The 20,907-nt window shown below is 40.4% G+C and overlaps 1 protein-coding gene across 1 annotated transcript in view; it reads right to left on the bottom strand.

Moving 5' to 3' along the window:
- Positions 1-20,907, bottom strand: part of dok7b (docking protein 7b) — a 23,192-nt gene extending 2,285 nt beyond the window's left edge. The window contains exons 1-10 of the mRNA XM_078267742.1: positions 20,854-20,907; positions 20,692-20,737; positions 19,773-19,861; positions 18,805-18,955; positions 16,455-16,655; positions 11,234-11,353; positions 6,829-6,936; positions 5,355-6,259; positions 637-708; positions 12-57 (exon numbers count right to left, since the gene is read on the bottom strand). Coding sequence (XP_078123868.1) covers positions 12-57; positions 637-708; positions 5,355-6,259; positions 6,829-6,936; positions 11,234-11,353; positions 16,455-16,655; positions 18,805-18,955; positions 19,773-19,861; positions 20,692-20,737; positions 20,854-20,907 — 1,792 coding nt within the window. The remainder of the gene's footprint in view (positions 1-11; positions 58-636; positions 709-5,354; positions 6,260-6,828; positions 6,937-11,233; positions 11,354-16,454; positions 16,656-18,804; positions 18,956-19,772; positions 19,862-20,691; positions 20,738-20,853) is intronic.

Below are 20,907 nucleotides of genomic sequence, written 5' to 3'. Positions count from 1 at the left end.
CACAAACCCACCTTGTGTATCTGCAGACGGTGACAGGTCTGATGGTGAGTTGGCAACCTAAAAAATAAATGACAAACGCCCTATTAAAAACAGATTTGATCTTGAAGCAGTTATATAGCTTATTTACAGTTCTACGTTCTAGGAATTAAGCTTGTTTGATGCTTCTGTCATGTTAAATTTAAAGCAACGCTATCTTCTGCTGCACTGCAGCCACAAGTGGCAATAATAGCACATTGAATGTGCCTTCAATTCCCAAGATCCCCTTGTCAGTTGCTTTAAAGACATCACCATGGTCATCTATGATGTTAGAAAGTAGTGTAACAGTAACAAGTAGAGAGGAGTGTTAAAGTCACCACATGTACTTATGACATTAACACAGCATCTAGCTAAAAATTTTTAACATTAGCCACCATTAATGACTGATCATACCAGACCAATTAAAGCTATAATAGCAAAAACCTCTGAGTGTATTGAAATAGCAAGAGTGTATTATTGCTTATGAATTCAACAGTTCATGTATAAGAGGAAAATAGTGTGTTTCTTCTTTCACATGTTACATAGTCTTGCTTTAAGCATACAAAAGCTATTTTGTATGGCTCCAGAATACCTGGAACTAATGGGCAGATAAAATCTTACCTGAGTCAAGCATCTGTTCCTCGCTGACCGCCACTGCTCTGGTGTAATGTAATTGTCTAAACCATGACTGCACTGGAGAGACAAGAGATGTTATTGTCGAGGCAGGGTTAATTGTTTGGTCACTGCAACATTCAACATTGTTACTGGCTAAACGGGGGGAAAACAGCAACTGTCCAGACTGGTGAAAATGAGGATTTTTAACATTTTCCTCCTGCCCACAGCAGCTAATAATGCAGCACGCTTGAGCTTCAGGAATATTAACCGTTATACGGTTTGTTTCAACACACATAATACAACTTGTGCGTCGTCTCATTACCTGACAGGAAGGATGTGTAGTGTTTGCCACATTGATCTGCTGATACTTCAGAGTCGAGGAATGATGAATATAGAAAACTAATTTCTGTTTCATACAACAGGATTCTCCTCCAAGGGTTTCTGTCGGTTTCATTACTAATTAACTTTCTCAGTCCCCTTTGCCTTCTCTCTCCAGTATAAACATGATGTATAATGAACACACACACTCCTACACAAGCTGTCAGAAATCACAAGGCATGCTGCTTCCTCTCCTGCTCTGATGAGAATTTACTTGCTAGTTGCTATAAGTGGGAAGTGCTTTTTGCAACCAATCAGAATATTGACTAGAAAATGCATTTCCTGCAGAAAATGCTTGTGAATGCTTAAAAGCTAAATTGCTACAGCTAAACTGGCATATTATATAATATACTGGCAATTACTGGCATAATTGTGTAAGAAGAAGGTGAAGTAGTGAGAATAGTTGGAAAGGTTTTAATTAGTATGACTTTCATTGAAATGTTGAATAATACACAATATTGTATTAAACAGTGGAATATTTTAAGGTTTAAAAAAAAAAAAACACATAGTATAGCATGTCTAAAAGTCATAGTATAAATATGTTGAATTTAAGTGATGAAAAAGTCACAGTATATTTTATTGAAAAAAGTGATAAAACAGTCCTAGTATAGCATGTCGAAAAAAGTCCTAGTAGCATGTTGATAAAAAGTGACAAAAATGGCATAGTATGTCGAAAAAAGCGATAAAAAGTCATATTATAGTATGTTGAAAAAAAGTGATAAGAAAGTCATAGTATAGTACGTCGTAACATGTCATAGAATAGTATGTTGCATAAAGTGATAATGTCGAAAAAAGTAAAATAAAAAATAAAAAAGGGATAGCATAGTATTTCGAAAAAAAGAAAAAAAATTCATAGTATAGCATGTTGAATAAAATGGTAAAAAAAGACAGTATAGTATGTCAAAAAAGCAGTGCAAACAACTGAGCCACTGTACCAACTGACTAAAGTATTTTCGAAAACATCATAGTATGTCGAAAAAAGCCATTAAATAGTCATATGTCGAAAAAAAGTAATAAAAATGATAATGTATAGTATGTTGAAAAAGGTCATAGTATGGCATATCAAAAAAAGTCATATAAGAAGTCATAGTATAGTATGTCGAAAAAGTGATAAAAAAGTCATGGTATAGTATGTCAAAAATAGTCAAAGTATAGTATGACGGAAAAAAAACAATGGTATAGCAGGTCGGAAAAGTCATAAAAAAGTCGTATGTCAAATTAAATGATAAAAAAAAGCATAGTATGTCGAAAAAAGTGATAAAAAGTCATAGTATAGTATGTCGAAAAAATGCAATGTATAGCATTTTGATTTTCTAATAGCTGAAGGTTTTGTGAATAGTTTCAAGTTTGAATTAAGTCTGTAGGTGAAAGTATGTGGGAGAAGTAACGTTTAGAAGTGGTTTAACATTAATGCTGCGGAATCAGCATTCACACAATTAGACATAATGTGGAGAAGTCTCTTCTGAGGGTTTGATGTTTCAGACAAAAAGTATCAAAGGGAAAACAACACTGGCCTAACTCTTTTACAGTTATCGTTTTTCTCTGTTGGCGGTTCAGTGGCTCAGCGGGTAGACTTGGCTTTGGTTCAGTCTCTTCTGTCTGGTGTTTGAATCTTCTCATCATGTTTCCATACGCTGCGATGATTAGACCAAAAATATGCAAAGTCCTAAACTGCTCGTATGGAGGAAACCGAGGAGGCATGCTGTGATTGCAGCCTTCACAGTACTCTGTAGTACAGAATGAGCCTGTGAATCTTAAAAAGCAAATATATTGGTTTATGATGCTTGTGATCCCCAGTTTGAGTCACAGAATAGCAAGTATATTCTAAACAGAAATGATGATGTTAATGTATCCTGCTTCCTGCTTTTCTGCTCCTGTGGCAAGCACTGCACTGTTTTGAACTTCCCCATGAGCCTTAAAGTCATTGACTATAAATCACAATTACAAAGGAAGCCCCCCCAAGTGAGTCATTAGGTTGAACTATAAGTAACAGTGAAGAGGCCAGATAGTTGCTGCTTGAACTGCTGATGCATCACTCACAAACACTGTAATTTCTGTAATAACAGCAAGAGAAAAGGTACATTTACAAAAGAAAAGTAGACCCTCAACAAAATTGACTAAAAGACACTTAATGGGCAACTTGCTGAACTACACTCTACTAAGGCTTCAACAATTACCATACAGTTGAATCAACATCTCATTCAATATACACCCAAACAATAGCATTGCAAACTTTAACAAATTGCCATTTGCAGTGCTATTGTATAGTAAGGTGTTGTCCATCCACTGTATGTAGGGCCAATGCACAAAAGAGCTTTCAGAGGACAAAAGAGCTTTCAGAGGATCTACAATCAAGAATTGTTGATTTACATAAAGCTGGCAAGGGTTACAAAGTTATTTCAAAGACTTTAGAAATTCACCGGTCTACAGTTAGGCAAACAATCTACAACTGGAGACACTTTGGGACTGTTGCTACTCTACCAAGAAGTGGGCGCCCAGTCAAAATGACACCAAGAGCACAACGAAGACTCATCAATGAGGTCAAGAAACAATCCCGAATGACAGCCAAAGATTTGAAGGCATCATTGGAACTGGCTAACATCTGTTCATGAGTCTACAATACGTAAAACACTGAACAAGCAGGGTATCTACGGCAGGACACCACGAAGGAAACCACTGCTTACTAAAAAGAACATTGCTGCACGCCTAAAGTGCAAAAGAGCACATTGACACTCCACAGCGGTATTGGTAAAATGTTTTGTGGACTGATGAAACTAAGATTGAACTATTTGGAAACACCACACAGCACTACATCTGGCGTAGAAACGGCACGGCATATCATCGTGAAAACATCATCCCAACCGTAAAGTATGGTGGAGGAAACATCATGATTTGGGCCTGCTTTGCTGCATCAGGGCCTGGCCAGCTTGGAATCATTGAGGGGAAGATGAATTCCCAAGTATATCAGACAATTCTTCAGGATAATATGAGAATGTCTATATGTCAGCTGAAACTGTGTAGAAGGTGGGTGATGCAACAGGACAACGACCCAAAACACCGGAGCAAGTCCACAACAGACCGGCCAAGTCAGAGCCCAGACCTCAACCCAATAGAGATGCTATGGATTGACTTGGAGAGGGTCATACACAAGAGACGTCCAAAGAATATGACAGAGCTAAAGCAGGTCTGCCAGGAAGAATGGGCTAAGATTCCTCCTCAACGATGTGCAGGTCTGATCCCCAGCTACAGGAAGCGCCTGGTTGAGGTTATTGCTGCCAAGGGGGGGGGGGGTCAACCAGTTATTAATTCTAAGGGTTCACTTAGTTTTTCCACTACCATTTTGAATGTTGAATGAGTGTGTTCATTAAAGACATGAAAGGTCAGAATTTGTTTGTGTTATTATTTTAGACACATTATGTTTGTCAATACCCTTGACGTAGATGAAGACCAGATCACATTTTATGACAAATTTATTCAGAAAAACATGAAATTCCAAAAGCTTCACATACTTTTTCTTGCCATTAGGCATTGTCAGGTTAAGTCGAAATTAGGCCTGTAACAATTACAATAATTGTCTAATCGCAATTTTTTTAACGTAATTGCCGTTTATTAGTTAAGTGATTATTGTATTTTATTAATGAGGATAAATGATAAAGGATACGACGTTTTATGATTATAAAGAGGCGTGGTTTACGTCATAGGCTGTGTTATTACATTATCTGGGTCACATAGTATACAAGATATAACCAAAAGATGTACAATATACTGGGATCCATTCAACAGTTACATTTGTTTGAAAAAGTAATACATATTTGGCTCTATGGGTGGCAATTTAGGTTGGCTGGTTGGTCTGTCCACCACTTGGGTCCAGACTGAAATTATCTCCACAGCTATTGGATGGCTTGCCATGATATGTGCTACAAATATCCAGGAAGATAATTCTTTATTTAAATGTTGAAAGTACAGCTTTTCCCAGGATCAAACAGGTCCCCAGAACTTAGAGTACCTCCCACATCTGTTACAATAGAAATATGTTAGCCAGGTCTTGAACTTTGTTGCTTGGTGAGAGCAAAAAAAACAAAAGATACTTTGTCGTAATTTTAGGTACTAGAATTTTACAGCAGTGTCTCACTGAGGTGCCTCGACTCTTAATGGTCTCTCTGATCCCCGGGATTGAGCCTGTGTACAATATATATATTACTGATGTGATCCAATTTATGAAGAGAGGTTTTAATTTCATCATACATTATAAAAGAAAACTCCCTCTGATATGCTATAATCTGCTTAGTTGGTTGATTGATTGACTGGTTTATTGGTGTATTGACAGAGTGTGAGAGTAACAGTACCTGTGTTTCTCCACAAACACAGCCTCCAGGCACCAGCAGGGGTCTAGGTGTGGACCTCCCCTCACTGTCCACAGAGGGCGCCCTCTCACTGCCCCAGGAGTGGGAGTGCTGCATCATGACCTGACGCTGAGCCCTGAGTCCTTTGGGGCTGTTGCTCAACCTTTGTCCTTGACTACCCACTTCATCCCTACTGCTCCTGCTGTCCCTGGCCAGCTCAGGTGGGATTTCTTGGACAGAGGGTTCCCTCAGGGACAGGGTCTGGAGCAGACTCCTGGGGGTGTCGTACCGCAGTCTGAGCAGGCTGGGAATTTGATACTCCTCACTGTGCACCAGGGAAGCACGAGAGCTAGATCTGGAGGCACAAGAGCAGGGAGAGGTAGCAGAACTGTGCTCTAGGGTAAGTGTGGACTGAAAAGGAGGGAGAGGAAGAGGAGGAGTGGAGGGATGAATGGCAGGAGGTGTAGGAGGAGGATGAGGTGGAGCAGGGAGGCTGGCCACAGAGCCAAACTCTCCCTCCCCTCCCTGGCTGGCCATGTCCAGACTTCCGGTATATGAGGAGACACTTCCTGAGTATGATGACTGACTGCCTGTCGCTATCCCGATCCCACTGTCTAATGAGCTCTGCCGCCCGCTGTCATGGAGACATCGAGGATGGAGCTGGGCGGAGGATGGACGCGTCCCAGAGCTTCCCATCACAGCAGCATAAAGCCGGTCATCTGAACTGGTCAAAGCATTTAGCGTGGAGGAGCTTGACGGCGTCTCATTGGAGAGGTGCGGTCTAGATAACAGCTCTGCCCAAAATGGAAGTCTGCTTCCATAGCTCGCATCAGATTGGCTGGAGGAGGAGCTGGAGATGCTGCTTTGGTCGTCCCCCGCAACAGATGTGCTGCAGCTGTAAGTGGAAGCTAAGAGGGGGAGAAAGTTATCAGATCCCGATAAAGTAATTTATTAACCTGCACACAAACACGCACATAAATGCATTCATCCCTACATACCAACCCCAAAGTTAAACTGCTAAACACACAGAACTTCAATTAATATATACATCGTTAATTTGGTTCTGGATAGTAAATATTATGACCCTGTGAAATCAGTTTTCAGTTATCTTTTCTCATTAGCTACGGTTCAAGTAATTTGCAGGCCTTTCTATTCAGTGAAGTTGTTTTTCTCCAAACTCTCTAAACTTTAGAGATAGTCAGCAAAAATGAATCACGGGACCTCTGATCTTGTAAACTTCACATTTCTGGCTCATACACACAAACACGTAATTATGACAAAAACTTTCCCTGAATGGCTTCATCAATATTAATATAGACCAGTGATTAAGCCTTTGTTTGGACAGAAGCATGCAATGATGAGTCAGAGGTACGTCATGACAAACAGCATCTAAAGGTCCAAAGATGATGCATCACAGAGTGCTCATGAGTCACACATTGGTTATATAGCCGAAGATGAAGTTACCAGTATAACATACCTGTGCTGCTTGCAAGGCTGCAATGAGATAACATACTGAGTCTTTTCTCCAGCTCTGATGCCTCCTGGCTGATTCGTTTCTCTGCTGACACTGGGTCAGCATTGGGATCTGCTGTTTGTACAGTACAGACATGCACAGACACAAAATGAGCACCAACACACAAGATCTTCAGAGCATTTAAGCAAAGAGAATGAAGACAGTCTTCATTCATGCACACATGCTGACATTAACAATGAAAATACTTATATCTGCTGTCCTCTTTTCTAACACACCAACTCCTGTCCAAATCGTTTACCTCGTCACATTTTAAAGTAAAGCTCAGAACTGAACTATCTGCAGTTTGAGGATCAATAGTCTTCGTCATACTTTAAATAAAAATGTTACTTTGACTGTAGTGCAAATAGTCTTTGGAGGGAATGAATCCACTGCAATTTAAATGGTGTATGTAAATAAAAACCTCTATAGAAATATAAAATTCAAAATTCACATTCACCTTTTTTTAAGGCTAAGGTGTGAAAACAGTGTGCTAGAATGTATTTTTTAGAAATACAGAGCTCACACAACTAGGCCAGAGAACTCCTTTGTATCTTAAAACAAATGGGAGAAATTAAGAGAGAAGTCGTTAGAGTGCTACTGTATGCATCAGCCTCCTCTTTAAGATGTCTGCCGTGTGTGCGAGTGTGTCTCCAACTGTTATACCCGCTTGTAAAGTTAACATCTCCTACAAGGTTATAGGCGCCTCAGCTATCTGTTGGAACATCAATTTAGTGTAAAACCCTGCCAATTAATGCCTGCTATATATATATATTGTGTGTGTGTGTGTGTGTGTGTGTGTGTGTGTGTGTGTGTGTGTGTGTGTGTGTGTGTGTGTGTGTGTGTGTTCGTTGCAGTGGGTCAGGGTGTTTGTGTGTATAGGTGTCAACAACCTAACCCCTGGATCTCTGCCTCTGGACCGCAGTAGCTAATGCTAACGTGCGATGCCAAGTTTCTTCACTATGCTATGTGAGGTGTCAGCTAACATTTGCTAACGTAGCTGGTCTACGCTAATTATAGCTGCTTAACAGCACTGGATGTGTTAGGGTTACAGAGGGCCTCAGAGCAGACTGAAAAAGGTTGCCTCACACTAGAATAAATGTTGTTGCAGTAATTGTTTGCATAATAATCCTGACTTTGCAAAATGTGCAAGAGACAAAAACGACTATAGGCTACCTAAGTTATAGATTTTTAGTTGTGTAATTACATTGTAATGAATACAATTGTAATCGGTGACACGGAGTATGTTGTCTGCTTGCATGTCAATGGAGTCAAAAACTGTCCCCTTTGACCCTCTAGTTGCTTTAACTTCTGTCAAAACCATATACTGTTAATATTAAATGTTCAAAACCATACTGTTAATATTATTAATTATTAAATTTACAGTCAATGGTCAAAACATGGGAAACAGCAGATGATACGTTCGAGAGTAATTGCAAATCATACGTCACAGAATAATGTAACACAGTAACATAACACATAATTTATTCATTGATTACATGCCACTTTGCAACACAGTAATTAAGTAGAGACCTAATTTTATTGACATCATATTTCATTATCGATTGAGCTTACTACAATATGCTAGTTGACAAGTGGCTAATGCTAATGCTTGGTAGCCCAATCGTAGTTAATGATATAAGGGTAAGTTACAGCAACATTAAACACTGTTAACAGCGCTGGGCTAACCTTAAAATTCGCCACCTATCGTCGGCTGTAAGTGTAGTTGATTAATCTAATGCCAAGTTAGCCAGCTAGAGCACCACAGTCCGTCTGCCTGACTCCCGGCGCTAAGAGACTTCAGTCGGGATGAGAGCAGACAACTAGTTACGTTACGTTCTGTGCAGAGGGGCTTTGAAGTGTTAGTCGAGATATCCCGGAGGTTTTCCGTGAAGCACGTTTCGAGGCTTGTATCGTTTTAGACAAATGACATCATTGATGACATCCGAAAGTCTTCGCTGCCAATCCATACCACGTGAACGGTTTGGGAAGTGGTTTGAATCTACACGGTTTAATTATACATCTATGATCTACACGACTGGATTACTGTAATTCTCCTTTTACTTGCCTCAGTAAATTATCTGTAGATCGTTTACAAGTGGTCCAGAATGCTGCTGCTAGGTTGTTGACAAGATCAGGGAGGTCATGTCATATTACCCCTATCCTGGCCTCTATAGTCAGGCATTCGTTTAACCACATTGTTGACTGTATTCCTATTTATTTTATGCTTTTGTGTTTTACTATGATTTACTGGGATTTATTGTGCTTTTTTATTATCAATTTGTTATAATGTATTTATTTGTCTGGCACATTCACTGTCCTCTGACCGGTTAAATCATTGCCACTCTACAATTTTAGAATACTAATAGTTTAATGAGAGTTAATGATGTGGCAGAAATTGAGCCGCAATAGGCTATCCAGATGTCTCTGGTCCGCCCCGACCATGCCGCCCGCCACCCCACTGGGCGAATAAGTCTTCTAGTGGCACGGAGAACAACAAACTCCTTTCCCCTCAGTGCTGAAGACATCCGAGAGGGAACACTGACATGTAAAATATATTGTGAAAATTGTGGTTTTGGCTGCTGGCTAATGTTAGCTTGCTTGCTCGCTAACCAGTCAGCTAACACCACAAATAGGATCTAGGCTAAGTAATTATGTGGGAAACACTGTGGCTATATAGTATGACACAACATGAATAAGCATTACTAAACATTATACAACTTTAATAGTTTAACTAATTAAAATGTGTCTGTGAACGGACACATTTTAATCGGCAATGGTGGTTAACAATGACGATAACTCCCATGATCCCACGCAATTTCACGTCATCAAAAGTCCATGTTTACATGGTTTAGATTAAGAGACCCCTAGCAGCAAATATTGTATGTTTAAGCTAAAGTAGCAATATCACAATGTGAAAATACTATTATACTTTTATTACTATTATAAGTAAGTCATACATTTAAAATCTACTTAAGTACAGATGTGTTAGCAACCAAAGTATCAAAAGTGAACATGCTCATGAGGCAACAGAAGCCCCCGTCAGTGTAACATTATCATGTCATGTGATAATGTTGTGTTATGTTCTAGAACTTCAGCTAAACAAAAAAACAGAGTTTAGAGGTGCCAACATGCCTCCTAAAGTCTTGATCGTACTGATAAGAAGGATCTGGTTTGCAGTGAGCCATCGATGTGATGAATAAAACAAGCTTTAGGGTTGAGTCCTTCTGCAGAACAAGACTACAAGTAGAGAACTCCCTGATAGATTATTCTACTGAGACCTACAGACAGGAACATTAAAATATATCAGTATTAAGGAAATAGATTGGAAAACTGGGTCCAGGTCAATATTATACTTTTAAATGATAACTGACTCTGCAAAACGTGTTAAGCGCAGTTTGATATTGGCAGTAGCTAATGTCTGAAAATGGAGAATTGAAGGTCAAAATGAGTTACTTTAGACTTCTCTCCATGTTGGCATCAATCATCTCCATCTATTTCACCTAAAATATTAACAAAGTTAAATAAAAAAATGCACATGTCCAAGCCCTGTGGGAGGTGGAATCAGAAAGGTGTTCAACTTAGGTAAGCTACAAGGTTCCAAACCATGTGGAAGCCCTAAAGTAGCCCTTCAGCCATTCAGACAAAAAGAAAACAAACTCCGGCCTTGGAAGTGAACACTTAATGGATCATGGTTAAAAAATGCTATTGACATTTCTTAGGCCGACTACACACTGGCTGCGTGGCGTGAGCGTGGCGTTTCTGTTGCGTGTCAGTTGCGTGGCGGCTGCGCGGCGTTTTCTATGTCTTTACACACCAGAAAGGTGTCTGATGCAGCGATGCTGCTGCTAGCCTTGTCTGTACACATGTATGTTTCCCATTGATTTACTGCACTCAAGCAGTAATATACTTCATGTTAAGCACATGTCCAAGCCCTGTGGGAGGTGGGCTTGTCTCCGTGTCTACTCAGAGGTATTGCAGATTTGTCAGATCCTTGGTATGTGCCCTGTATAACTTTTCTCTTTCCAACTGTCAATAAACTCTCTGTTGACATATTTGTGGTCTCAGAAATTCCTGTGAAGTTAGCAGTACGTTACAATAGCACACAAGTCACACATAAGGCATGACCCCTTAATCCATGCGGTGACCCTTGGGGCTTTAAGCATGTGGTGTTTCCGGTTGCATGGCGCCTAACAAATGCTAAACATGAACACTAAACAAGGCTGTAAACCTTTATAATGGAAGTCACAGAGTTACATACCACTGTGATTGTTTTAGCTCAGAACAGTGGGACCAGTGTTTGCAGGCATATTGTGTATGCATTTTTTTGAATAAGCGTATATGAATGCGTGTGTGTGTGTGTGTTTTTGACCTGGCAGGACAGGGCGCAGTCCATGAGGGGTCCTGCTGGGGGTGATGCCCCTGACGATGCAGTCAAACAGCAAACTGATCTGCTCTCCTTCTGAACAGGACAAGAAGAAAACACCAGCCCCTGGAAGTTGGAAAGGGAGAAGACGGACAGCACCAACAATGAGAGATATGCATATAATGGATGACTCAGAAAATGATGATGGAGTTGAGAAAAAGAAAAATTAAACAGCATGAAGCAGTAGTAATAGGTACGGCAAATGGCAGAGTTAAGAAAAAAATACTGTAGTAAATTGTGAAATGTAGAGTAAAATCACATTTTTGAGCAAGGTCAAAAACAATATTCAGTGAAGTTCAGAAGGCTGTTTTAAGGGCAAGGCAGTTCTTTGCCTCAGCAACCACCCTATCTTCTAAAGACTACATAAAACGTTTCTCAATTCATTCCTCACGGTCCTGTCAAGCCCACACACAGGTAGGAGTCTGTGAAAACACAAGGCAAGCAACAACAAAAAAAAGCATGAAACATCAAAATGTTACATTGCAGAGATACTGAAAAAACAGACACAAAGTAAGCCCTCACTCAGCGGTTGGGTAAACAAATCATATTTGTTCTTATGGAACTGAGTTTGCGGATACTATAATCGAAAAAAAACAGCTGAGAACGTAGAGCAGAAAATTTAGTTTCTTTGATTTGAATATAATTTCAAACAAAAGATTGAAGAAGAAGAAGTTAATACTACTAGTACTTTATTTTAGAACCCAAAGGTGACAAAACAAAATGTAATACTTGGGTGAAGGTATCAAACTAGAAGGTTATATTTACTTACTCCTATTTAGTATGTGTTCAATGCTATTAAAATGTGCCTTCATAGTACCATTTAGTTCCTAAAGCTGAATCATCACTGGAAATGAAATGTAATGGAAACCTGGTATGTATTTTATAGTAGTTTCTGAGTCAGTGGAAATGCTGGAGCTGCTAATTAACTCACCAGATCAGTCACACTTTCACAACGGGAGAAGATGAACTATGAAAATACCATCACGGATAATATCGGTGTAAAGCTTCTCGGCTGAGATTATGCTTTATTGAAAGCCAGGATTTTACTTAGACATTATTTTACTCTAACTCTACAAAACACTAAAAAGAAAAAACAACAAAAGCAAAAGGTATTCTAATTTTAACTCCAAATCTATCTGAACTGATTGAGGGACGTTTTAGAAGTTGACGTAGCCCAAACCATAAACACAATCACAGGTACAGGGGTTGAACAAAATAATAGAAACACAATACAATCTAGTGCGATCCTTGACATTAGTTAAACAATAAATACCACCTTTATGAATCCACAGTTTTGTCAAGTAAAGGTGGAATCAGAAAGGTGTTCAACTTAGGTAAGCTACAAGGTTCCAAACCATGTGGAAGCCCTAAAGTAGCCCTTCAGCCATTCAGACAAAAAGAAAACAAACTCCGGCCTTGGAAGTGAACACTTAATGGATCATGGTTAAAAAATGCTATTGACATTTCTTAGGCCGACTACACACTGGCTGCGTGGCGGACACACCTCGCAGCTGACGCGCTCACGCCACGCAGCCAGTGTGCAGCCGGCCTTAGACTGTGGTTTGGATTGCATTTAATTCTAAGGCCTTTACTTAAACACCTGGAACCACCATCAATTTATTTGACGAAGATGCTACGTGAGCCTTGAGAGTGAACCAAAACAAAGTAAAATTGTGGGTGGAAATACCAAAACAATGATCTGAAGATGCTTAAAAGCTCAGTAGAGCCAGGGAGAACTGCAGACTCCAGACATATAGCACCAGATATGAAGAAAAAAAAACTTATTGAATATTGATTATAGCCAGAATCTTCTGATCTAGATGAATATGGATAACCACTATAATGACACTGTAAGGCAAAATTGCTGGAGGATACTCTCAGACATTTTATTATCTCAGGATAAACCCCTTAAGATGTATCATCTAGTTTTTAAGGGGAAAATGTCACATGTGCATCGACGTACTACTGTACTACAATATGAGGTGAGTGTGTTTATGATATTATGATGATATTATATCTGAGAGATATGGAAAGATTGCTGACATAGCATGTCAGCTTAAAATTGCTTTTATCTAGATCACAAGGCTTATGTGTGTGTGTGTGTGTGTGTGTGTGTGTGTGTGTGTGTGTGTGTGTGTGTGTGTGTGTGTGTGGTACAGGGTCAGCAGGAATGCTTATGGACCCGATAAGCCAGAAAATTTCCATCTAGCTAGATACAGCTCTGCTCCAAACATCACTTACAGAACACCATGGCCTCATTATCTGGAGTACTGATCTCACTATGTACTTATTCACAGTGCTACATTGTGTGCATATGATGGTGCAACCAAAGGCACACATCCAACAGACATCCATGAAGACCCCAGCTCAACTGATTACTGTCTAGTAAAGGGCTTTGCACAGCACAACTGCCCACTGTGCCACAGGAGTGGTTAGTTGGCTGTCAGGCAGTGTGTGTGCATGTGTGTGTGTCCATAGCAGTAGAAAGGCTTGTCTTGTCAATTCGGTGTATGTCTTCTACTCTGCAGCCAGAAATCTTATCGTCCGAGGCACAGCTGACTTTCAAAGTGCAGCTGCAGCAAAGAGCCCAGTGGCAGTCAAGGGTGAAATATTTTTATATACAGCAGCATTAGATGACAGAGGGCCCCCCTTACTGATTTGCTCAAGCGAAAAGGCCTCAAGGGAAATTAGGGAGCAGAGAGGGTAAAGGAGTTATTTTATCAGACGTTGAATTAAAGTACAGTGCTCAGAAAGTGCAACCTAATATTAGCCAGTAATTGTTCTGCACCATTTGCACAGATCATGGCCTGAAGCTCTGATATAAATATGTTCTGGTATTTTGTACTTTTCAAGCATACCAATGCACTGTGTGTTACTGAAGAGATTCTTATGCTCTCCCAAGCTCCAAGATTTTCTTTGCAGCACATCAGTGTGTTTCTATTTACAGTATTTTAATGTTTCTGCATGATTTACAAGTACCCAAATTGTATTGTGGTATTTGCACACAGCAGCTGACTCCAGGATAGACCTTACAATGCTAATACAGCATCTTAGCCATGTTACACTGCGGTTGCTTCGATGTAAGTGCACATAAACACTCAAAACATGACAATAAGCAGATAAGTAGGTGTGTAATTACCCCAAATACAGTCTGCTTTGGATGAAACCAGACAAAACAACATAATATCACCACTGAGCACTGGTATGTCTCACATGTACTCACCAAATACAAATAAACATGTAAAAATGTAAACCAACACTCAGCTTTACCTTGCACTCATGCAAGGAATGTGACTTGCCGATTTGACTCTTACATCTTTCTCTTTCTGTCACTCTGTTTCTGCACCCACGCCAAGAGGGCCTCTCTCTACTTCCCCAGTGGCTGCTGGGTATATGTAGATGAAGTGAAGGAGAAAACTGCGATTAGCTGTCCAGCCAGCAGGCGCTAAGTGATTGGCTGAGTGACCACTACAGGGGAGGCTGGTATTTATAGACATTGCCCATCAGAACGCTGAAACCAGAGCCTGGACCCTCATGGTTATTCCTGTAGGAGCCATGAGACTGTTTGCTCGCACACACACACACACACACACACACACACACACACACACACTCAAGACAGACGTCACATAAGTGCATACAGGAACTTTCCCTCAACACTAGCACACCTCTGAAACAAAATGTCAGCAAGGAGATAGTTTACACTATACAGGAGAGGTAGTAAAAAAATATTTTCAGGTATCTTAATAAAATCAGGAACACAGCAGTTGTTGCCAAGTGTCCCTACAATAAACACTGTCCCATTTAATGCTTATCTTGCTGTCCATGTGAGACACGCACACAAAACTGCCTTTCATTCTTCACATTCATACCGACATCAACGGGACATTCACAGGATACCTAAACCCTGGCAACCACACAAACACACACCGCATTATTTGGTGGGCAGGCGTACAGAGTGGTGGGTTCATACATAGAAAGTAATTTCTTATGTGGATAAAGTTACTCTATAAAAACCTGGAATAAATCACAGGTTTTTATGTGAGTCTGATAGTGTTAAATGACAGATCTATCAATCTGTACGCACTAGAGAGAAATGAAAAGGAGAATTTATTTATCTAAGGGTAGCACTTTAAAAAGTGCAATTTAGACATCTATGCTGCAGTGGTTGTATATCACATGGACAAAGTTACTGGTCCAGTGAGTTCTTGGTTGGTTAGACTTTAAAGTTCACTCACTCTCACTCTTACACTGAACATCAGTCTCCAATGGTTGAATGCATTCTTATGGATTTTGTGACAGTGTACCGCCCCATCAACAACTCTTTTGGTATATTATAAATCCAAGACGAAACTATCAGAAGGGCGGGGCCGTCTGATATTTCAGCACCACAGACAGCCCCATGGATTTATCAATGCACAGCACAGTAAGGCTACCGATATTTCAGAGCCATGGTCGGGGCCATAGATTCTAACTTGCATAAACCAAAGTCAGATTGGGGATCAATGAGTCAGGCAGACTAGACATAATCAACTAAACAACCCCTCTGCCCCAGCCATCACTCTGTTATTAGGGGATGAAGATGATGATAGAGGGTTAACAAGGGGAGTGGCATCTCCCCCTTAAATCTCCTACTGGTTGAGGGTATCTTTTAGGTATAATCTTCAATTCATACAGGAAACAAGCAATTTAAATCTCATTCTTCATTAAGTAGAAAATATTTTGTTCAGCTTGTTGTTGTGTTTCCATTTGTCTGCTTTGCAAGATAAATACAAAACCTTTATACACATGTAAAAAAAGAGCAACAGTGTTGGCTTAGGAGGTTTGAGTCACACTGCTTATGCAAAATACAACATGTCTTGTCATTGGTGCTTCCAATGATGGATTGAATATTGGTGTAAAATGGGAACATAGAAAGAAGCTCTTTATTCTGAGGGACAGACATTTTAAATTGCTGTTGACATTTCCCTCATTAAGCTCTACTATAGCTCTGGCAGAAATTACCCTGGATTGATGATAAGACAACAGAGCCAGGGATGTGAGGTACTATACATTGCCCATAGTTGTTATTCAGCTATTAGTGTTAAAGTGTTGCCCTTTTTGGCTGCATGCCACAGTGTCTAAATTCACACAGCAGTAAACCTTCCTCAGTCCAGGAGTTACTCACAGTATCCGCAGCGAGTCCCCCCCTCGAACACAAAGCCATTTGGCACCGCACCATATCGACGCAACGCCGACAACTTCCAGTGGCCAATGACGACAGGAGGGACGCCTCTGGTAAGTACCAATAGGCTGTTGCACAGGTGGAGGGAGGCGGGGCCGCTTTCTAGTTTGGTACCTGGCTCGACATTTACACTGAACCTGTGGACTGAAGGAGAAAAAGAGAGACAGAGTTGAGAAGCGCACACACACACACACACACACACACACACAATAAAGCACATTAATCACACAACAAATGAGGTTGAACATGAAAACAAACTAACAGGGCATATCAAACACACAAGCACATGAACACTAATGTACAGTGTAACAATGGCTGCGGTAATGATGATTAAGCAGTTCTTTAAGCTCTGCTGGCTGCAATTTGTCATTGCTCAGTTTGTACAGATGGCACTTTCTCCAAGGTGCCAAGGTGTGTCGCTCCCTCTCGCAGCCAAACACATACTGTATAGTGTCACATATAGTATGCACATACACTATATCTATGTACAGTATGTGCCCATCCAGTATGACACAATTAGTGGGGCGTTTTAAACAAGTTATAGTTACAGGAAAAATGGGAATTAGTACAAAATAACAAATTTAAAACAATATTTAGAACGCACTTTAAAAAACGGTTTTATGTAGTTCACTTCTTTTCACCTTCAACAGACTGCTGAACAGGCAGAGAGCTCTCTGCCTGAGCACCTCTGGGTGCAGTCTGGCTTGCAGGGAGCTAAACATGCAAAGATGTAGCTGAGGGCCGCATCGTGCTGGTGTGTTGGTTTACTAATCTCAAGCAGGTGTTTTTCTAGCATAATGAAATTATGTTAAACCAAAGGCTGCCTTGAGGGTAGGGAATCAGGATGCTTTGGAAATGTTAACAGCAATGTAAAGTATTCACAATTTGCAAGAAGGGTAAGTTGAGGTGAAATGGTTTCCATATTTGGCTAGCAGCATTGTGGACAAACTGCAGGCATGATAATGACTTTTGTTGGGTAAAGAGAGCTGTAGTAATCTACAAGAGGATACAAAGATAATTGTGGATACGTTTAGAACTATTCTCAGCCACAGAAAGCACAGCTACAAATCCTGTGTTTTAATAGTTAAATTGTGATTCTTAGCAGTGGTAAATATAAAATAAAAAATATATTTAATGTGCTGTGGATTTTATTTGAACAGGCAGAAGACAGGAAAGATCTGAGTGGCTGTTATTAAGCTGGAAAATGTTCTCCGACATGCATCAGCAAAACTGCAGTTTGTGGGTTTCAAAGAGAGACGAAATGTGACATTCACATAGTGACGGAAGAACAGAATGCTTGTGGATAATATGATTATGGGGTTGGATGGAGCCTCAAAAATATCCTGCAGGTGATATTTTGGAAAGAGGGGGAAGAAAAATTACCTGTTCAGAAAAATGTTTAGAAATACTGACAGTACTGCAAAAATGTCTTAATTAACACTGGCTGGAGAGCAGAGGACACCTCTGAAGGCTAACTAGAGGGGCAACAATAAAAAATGGCCCTTCAGTTGTAGTATTTCTTAAAAAAACGTTGCTTCTGACCACATTAAACTTAGAATAATACGTAAATCTCAAAAGTTGTTGCAACTCTATCTAGCACAGTTCACACATATACGTAAATGGGATTCAGTGTCCTTTGTCATTCTCCTTTATCCTCAGCTTACCACTTTTCACTGAAAAGAAAGTGGTGAAGTTGAGACAGCAGATTTTGCAGATAGAGAATGACCACAGTGATGGAGGACAGATTGTATCTGTCTGTGTAATTCCACTTGTCATCTCTTTGATCCCCTCGAGCAAGTGACCTCAAGTTAAGTTTTTTTGCCAAACATACTGACAGTTGCATATAAATACCTTGTTGCCAACCAAATTACAAAAGGATTTAGGATATTCTTACTGTGCCTCAACCACATTCAGGCTTTACTCTTTTAAAACACGTTCAGGGCAATAAGAACTGGGTCACGGAGCATCTGATGTCACTTAAGTAATATTTTAGATACTAATGCTGAATCAGTCACTCCTTGAAACAAAAACTCCCTATAAGAGGGTAGTTAGTACTGCTAATGCACAAAAACAACTGCCTTTTCAGCTGTTTAAGAAACTCTGAGATCCTTGCTTCTTCTGCTACTTAAAACAAAAACTAACATGATATAAAACTAGCTGAATTTCTTGATGTGTGGAATCCAACTGCAGCTTAGTAAACTAACTTTCCTCATCAGTACATAAATCATTCACATATCACATCCCAGAACAATCACTCAAGACCGTGACATATACACAAGGTCCACCGACTGACCCTCTCCCAGACTGTAGCGGACGCGGGCATCCCAGGCCAGCAGGGCGTCTCGGTTGTTGAAGCCCAGGACCAGCGTGTGTGCCAGACAGAGGATGGAGAAGGTGTAGGATACCCCGTCATATCCGGGCCCTGGCTCCACACCACAGATCCCCTAAGGTGGGAAAGAAAAGAGTAAATTACACTGAGAATTTAGATTGTATTACTAATATTCTATTTAATGCTGTATTATTTCTATTATCTCAAGGGAAATAGTCGTATCAGCCTCAATCAAAAGAGTCGTGTCTCTCCTGATTGAGGCCAGGTGGATTTGTCAGCTTAAGGAAGTGGTCCTCTTTGTTTAAGGCTGCTTTCCTGTTTTTACCTTGTGGTATCTGAAGATTTACAACTTTGACTTAAGGTTTGCCATATAAGGGAATTCCTATGAACTTTATCCTACTGTTGCTGAAACATTTGGAAACTGTTAACATTAGAAGGGGCCCCCTAAGACAGAAGATATTTTGTCGGAGCTATACCATGTATGGGGCCTTAAATGGCCAGTTCCATACTCCAAGCATATACTCACACCCCCACTAAATGCACAGAATATATACAATGAGATAGCCGCAGAACTTCAGAGCGACAATATTTGAAGATTGGGTCGGTCGTCCTCCGAGCTCCTGCAGAAGCTTGTAAATTGATGCTGGAATCTTTGATGTAATAAACCTTTTTATAATCAAGAACAGTGTCAACGAAGTTCCTTCTCCACACATCGGCAATGCAGTGCTGCAACTTAATTTACAACAACCTCAAATCCTTATCCATCCATGTGGCATTCACATTATTCTGGTCTATCCCCTTGTACATGTGTTAGCAGAAGAAAGCCTGAGGTATGTGATGCAACAACACCAAAGAGCTGTAATAAAGCTGCCACCGGTGTGTTTCACCTGCACTGGGATCAGAAGCAGCGAGGCTGCTGCAGCTGAACATACCTCCAGAGTTACATTGAGGCTCTCCTTCTGGTTGCTGCCCTTCTCCTTCCCTTTCTTCTTCTCCTTATACACCAGCAGAGACAGACAGTCTAATGCAGAGACACACAGAGTGGGGAGCTTTAAAGACAGACGGGCTTAAAAGTCAATTCTGTGCTTAATAGCAGAATAACTACAGATTCACTTTTTTGTAATCTCCGCTGCATGTCTTGTCTGTGTTTATGGCACAGCTGTCATAACAAACCCTAAAACAATGAACTGATCCACTGGCACAGCTGATATCACACACACACACACACACACACACACACACACACACACACACACACACACCTAAATTATACCCACTTTCATCAAGGGCACAGCAGTAGGCTACAGCATGAGCCACATGTAAGCTGAGGGGAACAGTGTGGCTGTCCACAGCGTCTCAAGTGAAACTCAATTCTGCTTTGAGACATGCTGCCTTCATTTTCTGCCCAGCTTGAAGAGAGAAACCTCGGTTACACTGTGGCAATGTCACAATATTAACTGGAAAAGTTACCCGACACTAAAAAGCCTTAAGATTTCATTTAATCTCCTGACTCCTAATTTGTAGGGGGCATACATCTGATCTCATCTCATTTGTCTGCACCCTTTAAAAGACGAATTTCGTCAATTAGATAAAGTCAATCGATCAATTCAGCTGTTGTATTGCGTGATAAACACACGTGTTGACGTTGATATGTTGCGCTATGCGCTCCTGTGGCGCACGGCCAATTCACAAGTTGTGAGGAAAGCAGAGAACTGCAGAAAAGCAGATATTAGTGCTAAATGATGCGGATGTATTAGCTGATTTTTTTTGTCGCTGTATAAATGTGCACATTTTCAATGGGACTAGTAAAAGGATTGTAAAAAATTAAAGCAGGTTGCGGTTGCCACATACCTGCGACCGGAGAGGGCTTCCGAAGAACGACGCACCGAGTCTTCCACTGTGGAGAAGTTTGTAAATAATCAATAAATGACAAAGCATATTCCTGTAGTTGACCCTGAAGTATACAAATACATTTTAAAGTTTAAATATGAGGGGAATATTGGAGAAATTAACCTTTTTTCCATCTCTGAACTTGACTTGTCCCTCCGCGACAACTGTATCCGTCAT

Source organism: Sander vitreus, chromosome 2 (genome assembly GCF_031162955.1).
Source record: "Sander vitreus isolate 19-12246 chromosome 2, sanVit1, whole genome shotgun sequence".
Lineage (NCBI taxonomy): Eukaryota > Metazoa > Chordata > Actinopteri > Perciformes > Percidae > Sander > Sander vitreus.
This window is presented reverse-complemented; position numbering and strand designations above follow the sequence as displayed.